General features: G+C 51.1%; 1 protein-coding gene across 1 annotated transcript; it reads left to right on the top strand.

Moving 5' to 3' along the window:
* The first annotated feature begins 3,830 nt into the window (after positions 1-3,830).
* On the top strand, positions 3,831-8,265 carry Fgf19 (fibroblast growth factor 19). Its single transcript, XM_028770858.1, has 3 exons — positions 3,831-4,228; positions 4,416-4,519; positions 6,946-8,265. The coding sequence occupies exons 1-3, from the start codon at positions 3,976-3,978 to the stop codon at positions 7,243-7,245; spliced, it is 657 nt and encodes a 218-aa protein (XP_028626691.1). The 5' UTR covers positions 3,831-3,975; the 3' UTR covers positions 7,246-8,265.
* The last annotated feature ends 1,678 nt before the right edge of the window (positions 8,266-9,943 follow it).

Genomic DNA, 9,943 nt, shown 5'->3' with positions numbered 1-9,943 from the left:
AAGCTGAAAAGAGTCCTAGAGACACTGGGTGACACCTACTTCCACCATGAGGTGAGCATGGGGGCCCTTAGGCCACACCCAGAAAACAGTTTGCTGGGCACATTCTGTGTAGTGTGTTTCAACAATGGAAAAAAAGAAAAGAAAAATAATAGACATATATACGTGTGTGTGTGTGTGTGTGTGTGTGTGTGTGTGTGTGTGTGTGTGTGTAGTAGGTTCTAAATTAATGCATCTTTAAAATTCAGATGCAGCCCGCTCTGTAAAATTTAGAAATTCCACCACAAATTCCACCTCCACCCTGATTGGAAGGGCACAGTTACTTGTGTGTGTGTGTGTGTGTGTGTGTGTGTGTGTGTCCATGCCATAGTGCATATCCAGAGGTCAGAAGAGAACCTGTCGGGGGCGGGGGGTCAGTTCTCTCCTTCCACTCCTTGGGGAGTGAACTCCGTCTTCAGGCAAGCACCTGTACTTGCTAAGTCTTCTTGCCAGCCCTCTCAGAGTACGATTCTGAGTGTTAACAAATGTTACTTCCACACTTGTGCTATGGAACATTCTGGTGACCTACAGCCACCCTCTTCCCCATTAGTACTCGGTCTTCCTCTTTGACTGTGGACTGGTCTTCTGACTCTTTTCCTAAGTTTGACACTGATAGCACAGGTCTGTATCATCCCAGCACACAAGAAGTGGAGGCAGGAGGATTGCCTTGAGATCACAGCCAGCCTGGGCCTCATAGTGATTTCCAGAACAGCAGAACAGTCAGGGATAGAGAGAGAGACTGTCTCAAAACAACAACAACAACAACAACAAAGCAAACCAAAACCCAAAAACCAAAAACAGGACATGAAGCTGGGAGATTTTGAGGAGGACTTTGGGGAGATTTGAAGGGAACTGGGGTGAAAGGAAGGGATGGCTCAGCAGTTAAGAAGCATTTATTTATTTATTTATTTATTTATTTATTTGTCTTTTGGTTTTTCGAGATAGGGTTTCTCTGTGTAGCCCTGGCTGTCCTGGAACTTACTCTGTAGACCAGGCTGGTCTTGAACTCAGAAATCCTCCTGCCTCTGCCTCCCAAGTGCTGGGATTAAAGGCATGCGCCACCACTGCCTGGCTTGTTTTTAATTTTTTAAAAAGATTTATTTGGGGCTGCAGAGATGGCTCAGTGGTTAAGAGCAGTGACTGCTCTTCCAAGGTCCTGAGTTCAATTTCCCGCAACCACATGGTGGCTCACAACCGTCTGCAATGGGGCCTGATGCCCTCTTCTGGTGTGTCTGAAGAGAGCAATGGTGTACATTTATGTACATATTATGTACATATACATAAAATAAATAAATAAATTCTTTTAAAACAAGATTTATTTGCATAGATGCACACCTCTGGCCTCGATGAGCATCTTCACTCATTAGCACATTCCCACACACAGATACACACATACAATTTCCAAAAAAAAAATTGTATGGAACTTTCAAAGAATAAAAAGTTTTGTGGGCTCTTTGTTTTTTGTTTTTTTTTTTTTTTGGTTTGGTTTTGGTTTTTAGTTTGTTTGTTTTCAATCAGCAAAAAAGCCCCTAAGCCAAGCCCTTCTGACCATCTGGCCTGCATGGGACCTGAGAAAACAGCAGAGGTCACAGGAGTTCTGCTCACTGCTCCCCTGTATGCCACTCAGTCCGTGAGATGTTAGTTTATAATCCCAATCTCAGCACCACACAAGGCTCTGGAGATTCCAGGGGACCAGATCTGCATCCAGAGGCCACAGCAGGCACCTCCTCATCTCTCATCAGGAGAGTCTATGAAGTAGCAACAGCGCCCCCTGCTTGCAAAAAATCGCTTTCCTTTTTCTTTTTTCCTCTCTTTTCCTTTCTTTTTTTCGACTTTCTCCCCAAAACCTGATGACCAGAATCCCCCGGGCACGCCCCCTCACGCTTTGTCTATGTAAGCCTCGGTTTCCTTCAGGATCCACTCCCATGTTGTTGTAACTATGAAGGGCCACTTATAACAGGCTCTCGCTCTCTGTGGGAACAACCCAGGCTCTTGTTCTATACATGAACAGAGATCTTAGGACTCCTATGCCAATACTTCCAAACGACACAAGTCAAGCCCAGGAGCAGGCTGATGTAACTGACGCAGAGTTTATCATGTGCTGAGGGAGTGGCTGGCTTTGGAGCTGCTGTCACTCTGGAGCCCTGAGACAGGCTATCCTGCCTTTGACACACACAAGGCTCCATCTTCACCTCTCAAGACCTGCGCCCTTGGGGACACTCTGTCACTTTCCAGAGTCCCATTTTCTACCTTGTTTAGAGGTGGAAGTAAAACCCACTCTGGAGAAGAATGTTCTTATGGGGGCCCCCAGGGGCCCTGCAGACATTTCTCTGAGCATTACCAACGTCTCCAACTCTTCTGGGAGTCCCTGAGAAGGGAGCAGAGTGGGGATGGAGTGTGGTCACCCGCATGCCACCCTCCAACCCTATTTGGGGAACTCCTCAGTGAAGCCTCTGCCAACCTCCCCGGTACCCCACATTTATTACGGACATTAAAACAAAAGTGGCAGGAGAAGGCAATTAAGATTAATAGCCCGCGCTGTCGATTGAGAATCACAAGGGAGAAGTAATTAGATTTTACAGGAGACACCACTCTCTAAAACAAGCCTCACAGCATGGGAGTCCCCGGTCCTGAGAGCCTTCGGTGATGTCTTTTTGCAAAGGCTTTTCTGGTGACATTCTCCTAGAGCTCCGTCATTAATGCCAGTCATTGATGGCGTCTGAAAGTGGCGTGTTCCTCATTGAGATTCATCAGATCTGCCATTTCTCTGCTGCCCCGCTCCTGCAGACAGACCTCCCATCACCACCGTGCTAGGCCAGTACTTTACCCAAACCAGCCTCCAGGGGCCCCACGTACAGGAGTTAGAGGATTGGAGGCATAATGAGAAAGGATAAGCGCTGAGCTAAAGCCCCCTGCGAGGACCCTTTCTTCCAGGCCGGGGAATTCTCTGCAGGCTGCCTCCTTTCTTGGCAAGAGTGGCTCAAGGAGAGGCCCCTATTCTCCTCCCACCTGACCCGCCACCAGCAGCGTCCACCGTTGCCCCTAGCTGGCCCCCTCCTCACCGGTACGCAGCTGTCCCCCGCGCGCAGACTCAAGGACCTGATCACCAACCCAAGAGGGGACCCCGCAGCCTGCCGTGCCTCTGCGCGCTGGTCAGCCCACCCTTCTCAAAAGTCGCAGCCCCAGTGACGCTCGCCTCCTGGAATCCACGCGCTAGGCAGGCAGAGGACGCGAAGACAGCAGCTGGCTGCACAGTGGAGGCCTAAACTGGGGCTGAAGCGCCACCTAGTGCGCGCGACACGCTCCCACGACGTCTCCACTGTGTAGCACGAATATCCATTAATAGAGACACTAGTCTGGGGCCGGGAGGATGAGGGAGGGTCGGATCTGCGAAAGCGTGCTAAAGAAGAGATCCAAGACTCAAACATTGGGCTACGGAGGCAGAGCTCTGCGTGCCTTGTAGTTTCTAGTGACTGTCGCACGCGCATCTCTCTGAAAGCCCAGGGCTCGAAGACTTCAATAATTAATAGTAATATTAAAATAGCCTATTCAATAACCACCAAGATACTGTACATTGAACACTTGTTCCCCAGGCCGCAGTCTCAGAGGGGGGCTCCTCCTCTGCCAGATCTGGCCGGCCTGGGCGGGGTCACTGGGCTGGGGCTGAATGGGTGTGTGCGGGGGGCGGAGACTTGATGCAATTAGGAGGAGAAATGCTCTGAAGCCGGGGTCAGCTACCCGCGGGCCCGGGGGACGAAACGTATATAAGACTGCGTGCCCGGAGCCTCCCCGCCGTCGGAGCAGTAGCGCTGCGCGCCCCGCGCCGCAAGCGCCCGGTTGCTTTAAGGGCTGTGCCTGCTCCGTGTCCGCAACTCAAGTCCCCGGCGCATCGCAGTCTCCGCGCCACCTTTGTAGCAGCCTTCACCACCCCGAGGTACAATGGCGAGAAAGTTGAACGGGCGTGCGGTGGCCCAAGCCCTGGTCCTGGCCACTCTGTGGCTGGCTGTGTCTGGGCGTCCCCTGGTCCAGCAATCCCAGTCTGTGTCGGATGAAGATCCACTCTTTCTCTACGGCTGGGGCAAGATTACCCGCCTGCAGTACCTGTACTCCGCTGGTCCCTACGTTTCCAACTGCTTCTTACACATCCGGAGCGACGGCTCTGTGGACTGCGAGGAGGACCAGAACGAACGAAGTAAGTACTCGCCGGCGGGTCCCCTCATGTCCCTTAGGACCCAGGAGCACGTGGGTGTGTCACCGTGACCTTAATATCCTCCCACCCCTGACTTCCAGGCTGGAGCTGGGGAAGGGCGAGGCAGTGTGGCCCCGCCGTACCCACGTGTTGCTGGGTCCCCGCAACTTCTTCCTTCTCTTGCTCGCAGATTTGTTGGAGTTCCGCGCGGTCGCTCTGAAGACGATTGCCATCAAGGACGTCAGCAGCGTGCGGTATCTGTGCATGAGCGCGGACGGCAAGATATACGGACTGGTAAGTGTTCCTCTACGCGGCGGGATGCTAGGGGCTGAGCTGGGTCAGTATTTTGTTTTTTTTTCCCCCTCCTGCTCAGGTCCAAAAGGAACTTTGAGGGCAAGGAACCAATGATAGTGGGGCTAATGTTACTACTTGCCCTCCCGGGGTAAAGTGATGGCCCCAGGCTATATCGGGGGAACCCGGAGGCCAGCGGAACTGTCTAATCCTTCCAAAGGCTGGGCTGGCTGCTGAGTCCCATTCAGCTTTCGGCCCCTTTTCATCTCCAGGCTTTGCAAGTGTGGTCCTCAATTTCCTCCCTCTCTCTCAAGTTGAAAAAAAAAAAAAGAAATGAAGGAAGTGTCTTTTCAATCAATGTCTGTCTTAGGTACACGGTGTGATATAAAAATTAGATACTTTAGAAAGTCTCCAAGATTCTCTGCTTGGAACCTGGGGGAATTGGGGTGAGGTGAGCTGGCCAGGTTCTCATAACCCCTGAAATCCGGAGACTTGAAGTATGTAGGCTAGTGCTCTGTAGGAACAGAGACTGACTGAGAGTTCAAAGAAGCCTTCAGCCCTACCTCTGGCAGTACCAGCGGAGGCTGTATGAGGTCCCTTGGCCAAGGCCTCCTATCTAGTCCTGGGCTCCTGGGAGAAGCTGGGACTCGGGGTAGAAGGTCCCCTTGTGGGGAAGGATGGCTACCAGACTCAATGTTTTTGTTGTTTTGGTTCTTTAAGAGTCTCAAAATTGTTTGTGGCTCTGAGTCGATTTATCTACATGAAAAGACCACAAAGAAAGGAAAGAGGTCTGCAGAGAAAGGAAGGGGCTGCCGAGGAGCCTGTTTACCAAAAGGGGGTCCACTGCCAGTCTGAAAGCTGACACCTCAGGCCCGAGCAAATCTCCTGCCACAGTGTTTTTCTGAAGTCTTTATTTGTGGGGAAGGTGCTGCGGAGGGGGTCGGACCCCCATTCTGCACTAATGTAAATAGTGTAGGAAGGCCCATGGCAGCTTTGCCCCCCAGTTCCAATGCTGGTCCTGGATCTGGTGGGCATAGGTCATCACAAACCCTCCTTTTGAAAAATAGAAGCCCCACAATCCATTGTTCCTATATGAAAAAAAGGGGTGACCAGTCGTCCATATGAATTCTCCAAGAGAAATACGTCCTGTGTTTATCTACAGTTCACTTTTTTCAGGGAACATGGCCCCTGTTGCCTGGTGGCTCTGTCCCAGTGCCATCAGCCAGGGCAGGAGCAATGGGTTCTTGGAATTAGCCTGTTATCAGAGCCTTATCTGCCAGCAGTCTTCCACCTGCAGTTCAGTGACCTCAGCATTCTTAGGCAGACACAGCCTGTGTTTATCGAGCCATATAAGCTCTCCAAGGGGATGTGGCACCAGTCTGGGAGACTGCCTGCCACTGGTACCTCAAGCTTGGGGACTAGAAATATTCCGGTACTGGGGATCGGGATCAGGGATAGCTTCCTACAGCACTCATTTCCGGCCACCCACAGGGTGTGGGCTTGGTCCGGGGCATGGGGGGGAGGAGCTGGGGATTATCAGGCGGATCCTGGCCATCTGCCTGTGAGGGGGCTTCTCTCCTCACAATGGTTGGAGACTCAACCACCTCAGCATTAGAAAAGCTTCCCCGTGCTGCAGGTCAAGACAGGAAGGATTGCTTTATCCCTGGCCCCAGGCAAGGCTGCAGTTACTATCCAGAAAATGTAATTTAACTAGGAGCAGTCTTTTAGAAGGCTGATTAGTAATGATCAGAATTTAATGTCACTCGTTAAGAGCCAGGAAGACTTACACACTGCCAGCTTCTGCATGGGTATTGCTCAGTCTAAGGTTGGGGTGGATAATTGGTACAAACTAGGCATGTTGGCACTTGGCAACCTTCTGGAAGCGGAAGCAGGATTATTGCTGAGAGCTGAGGGCCAAGTGAGACCCTGTCTCAAAAAACATGACTGGGCTGGGGAGGTGAGCTCAGCTGGTGGAGTGGTTTGCCTAGCACTCTCAAAGCCCTGGGCTCAACTGAGCCCATAACCCAGCTCAGTGGGCCTCACTTGTCATTCCAGCACTTGGGAGGTGGAGGCAGCAGGATCAGGAGTTCAAAGTCAGCATGGTTCAGGAGGTATCTTTAATCCCTGCACTCAGATGACAGATCTTTGAGTTCTAGGCCATCGAGTGCTACCTACGGTAAGAATCTGTCTCAAGAGAAAGTTGTTGGATACTTCTGGGATGAGCTAACAGTCTCGCGTAGTTCAGGTTGGTCTTCAATTCCAGATTTCTTGCCTCCACCTCTCACGTCGTGGGATGGTAGTTGAGCACAACCATGCCTGAATTTCTGTGTGCTTAAAGGCAGTTGATAGGAGAGCACACTGCTGGTTGCCCCTGGGCTGGGACACTGGTGCTTGCTCATGTGCACAGCTTCTTGTCTCTTTCTCCAAAGATTCGATACTCAGAGGAAGACTGTACCTTCAGGGAGGAAATGGACTGTTTGGGCTACAACCAGTACAGATCTATGAAACATCACCTCCAAATCATCTTCATCAAGGCCATGCCCAGAGAACAGCTCCAGGACCAGAAACCCTCAAATTTTATTCCCGTGTTTCACCGGTCCTTCTTTGAAACCGGGGACCAGTTGAAGTCTAAAATGTTCTCTCTGCCCCTGGAGAGCGAAAGCATGGACCCATTCAGGATGGTGGAGGACGTAGACCACCTGGTGAAGAGTCCCAGCTTCCAGAAATGATAGGGTTCTGACAGGATGGAGACAACCCCAAGATCCTGTGAACTTCCCCTTAGGAAGCTGTACATATTCTAAGTCTCGAGTGGACCCTGTCGTGTTAGTGGCTAGACTTGATCATGAACCTAAGTTGACAACCTGCCTGGCTGCCATCTGAGCCCCACTGACTTTGGAGGCTGCTGACATGTGCCTAGGTTACTCCAGTTCTGTTTGAGTATCTCCACTAATGGGGAACTTGCTCCTGTGAAACATTCTTAGCTTTGAGCCAAATCTGTGACTTGGACAGTTTTAGTAAGGCAGCCAGAAGCTATGAAGTCAAATGACAAAATTCCTGTATAGAAAGTAGGCTCTGATGTGTGTGTTCACTCTATGGACCTCACGGGATCTTAACGTGTCCCCCAGGTGTCTCCTGGCCAGAACTAATGGGGTCACAAACTTGGAACAAAGGACAGCCTAGAAGACTGTGGGAGCCTTGCAGGTTGGTTTTAGGATTAAGAATTCCAGCTGACCACGTAGCTTCCCCTTCCCCCCACTTATAAATGTCAGATGGAAGTGACCTCAGCCAGGCTCAGGAGTGGACTCCTCAGCTGAGTGCATAGCCAAGCTGCCACTTGTGCCCCAGGACTTATCTTGGTCCTGTGACTCCAGATTTCCAGGGCCTGGATCTGCTCCTCAGACCCTTACCAGAGTTCACCTGGGTTCTCCAACCCTAGAGCAGGTAGCTTATGGGCCATCCAGTTGTGTTCCTGACTCCTGGCTCTTAGCCCTGGTCACCAAACATTGTGAATCAATGTGTCTCTGCTGCCTGCATCAACCTGTACAAACAAGCAACAAGATTAGGACGCCCCAAATTCTGCAGTGGCAGCAAGGAAGCTGCGGAGTCCTTTCCCCAGCACTTACGTGGCAGCGTGATATTTATAATTTATTGTGTGTGCGTCTTCTATTTTCTTACTTTATTTATGCCCCGATCATATTTATGTACATGACTTGTTTTCTACATTAAAAAGGAGTTGGTTTGTATCAAAAGTTATTTGTTCTGTTCCAAGTGGGGTGCAGAGAGGAGGCACAGGAGGGGCCCACATGACTGGGGGCCTGGTGCCTTTGTTGACAATGGGTGGCTCCCTTTTTCTGGCTGTTTGGACCCCTCATACCCAACCTCCAGATGAGGCCAGGAGGATACAATAGCTTAAGTCAGAAAGCCCCACCCACCATCAGCTTTTGCCAGTTTGGGACTAGCTGATGGGAGTGAGGGTGCAGGAGGGCTTATTGAATATACACCCCCCTCCCCTTGTCTGGGTCTTTTTAGGACAAGGCTTCTCTATTATACAGCTCTGGCTGTCCTGAAATTCTAAGTAGTACTGAGATGGCCTCGAACTCTGAGATCTATCTGGCTTTGACTCCTTAGTGCTGTAATTAGTGGCATGCACCTCCAGGCCAGGTGTCACTTAAAGACAGTCTCTGTGTCCAGCATCAAGTGCAGAGGGAACCTGGCTTCATGCATGTGTCCTGATGCCTGTCCAGGCTGCCTCAACAGGAAAGTCAAAGCCTGCTTAAACTTGTTGGCAAATTCCTCTGCCATCTATCAACCAGGATTTTACCATGGGGCTAGCTAGCTAGCCATAGCCCCCACCCCCTCCTCAGCAGCAAGGCAGGCTGGGAAAACAAGTGTGACTGACACTGGTGCTGTGGTCAGATGGAACAAGGAAGCAGTGCAGAGTAATGGCGACGGGGCGATGTGGCCATGTGCCCTCAGCTGGTGGGTTCAAGAACAATGGTTGTCCAGCCTTCTGATTGCTGGAGGAGGGGTAGGAGCAGGGTGGCTCTGAGGGGGCAACTGAGGGTCTTTGCCAACCTTGGCTCCTAGTTACTGTGAGAGGAGCAGAGGTGAGTGTCTTCCCCAGAGGAAACAAAGAGCTCAGACGTTTAGCCTTTTATCTCTTTTGGATTAGGAACTGACTCTGGAAAAAGCTTCCAAGGACCAGAAAGGAGAGAGGGTGTGGGGGTGGGGAATGGCTGAATGGCCTGGGGAATTGGAGCCAGAGATGGAAATAGGCCTGGCCTGTGACACTGCTGAGGTAGGTATTTTGTCCTGGTCCCCATTTCCTGCCAGACAGCTTCTGAGGTCCTGGGAGTCTCAGAGAAGACGTGTCTTTTGGTATGCTAATGGTCTTGCTGAGCTGGAATCCCTCTTTCTGGATGAGCACCACCCACCTCGACTTCAGGGAGGCCCGAAGAACTGGTCTAAATTGCCAGAGCTGGTGATCTGACCCACCATACCTAGTCCACGAAGTTTCCATTAGCTCCTGTCTCAGAAAAGGTTCTGGTAGCCTCTGAACTTACAGCTCAGGTGGCACTCAGGAGGTCTGGGAAACACAGAACCTACTCTACACCCTGGCTCCCTGCATCTGCCTTTCTGTGTCCTTTACAGTCTGAGCCCGGGTCTAATCCCAGTCCTTGAGAGGCAGGTTCCAGCAGATCTCTGAGTTTGAGACTAGCTTGGTATGCATAGCGAGTTCCAGAACAGCCAGAGATATGTAGTGAGACTCTGTCTCCAAAACAAAACAAAAAGACCCAGTTTGTTGGTTAATACATCAAATTAGTGGAAGCCCAGGAAGAGGGGTGTTAGATGGGCACCGGAACTTGTAGTCAGCCGGACCGAAGCCGAGGAGGAATGGTGAGTTGGGGTGGGGAGTCGCACCAGCAG

Source organism: Grammomys surdaster, unplaced genomic scaffold (genome assembly GCF_004785775.1).
Source record: "Grammomys surdaster isolate TR1022 unplaced genomic scaffold, NIH_TR_1.0 205, whole genome shotgun sequence".
NCBI lineage: Eukaryota > Metazoa > Chordata > Mammalia > Rodentia > Muridae > Grammomys > Grammomys surdaster.
The sequence above is the reverse complement of the archived record's forward strand: the minus strand, read 5'-3'. Positions and strand labels throughout refer to the sequence as shown.

What these genes read in the sequence shown, in the direction of transcription:
- Fgf19 (XM_028770858.1), top strand. Translation starts at nt 3,976, where the DNA reads ATGGCGAGAAAGTTGAACGGGCGTGCGGTGGCCCAAGCCCTGGTCCTG. An exon ending in GGAGGACCAGAACGAACGAA is followed by an intron (nt 4,229 to 4,415) that starts GTAAGTACTCGC and finishes TCTTGCTCGCAG; the next exon opens with ATTTGTTGGAGTTCCGCGCG. An exon ending in ACGGCAAGATATACGGACTG is followed by an intron (nt 4,520 to 6,945) that starts GTAAGTGTTCCT and finishes CTTTCTCCAAAG; the next exon opens with ATTCGATACTCAGAGGAAGA.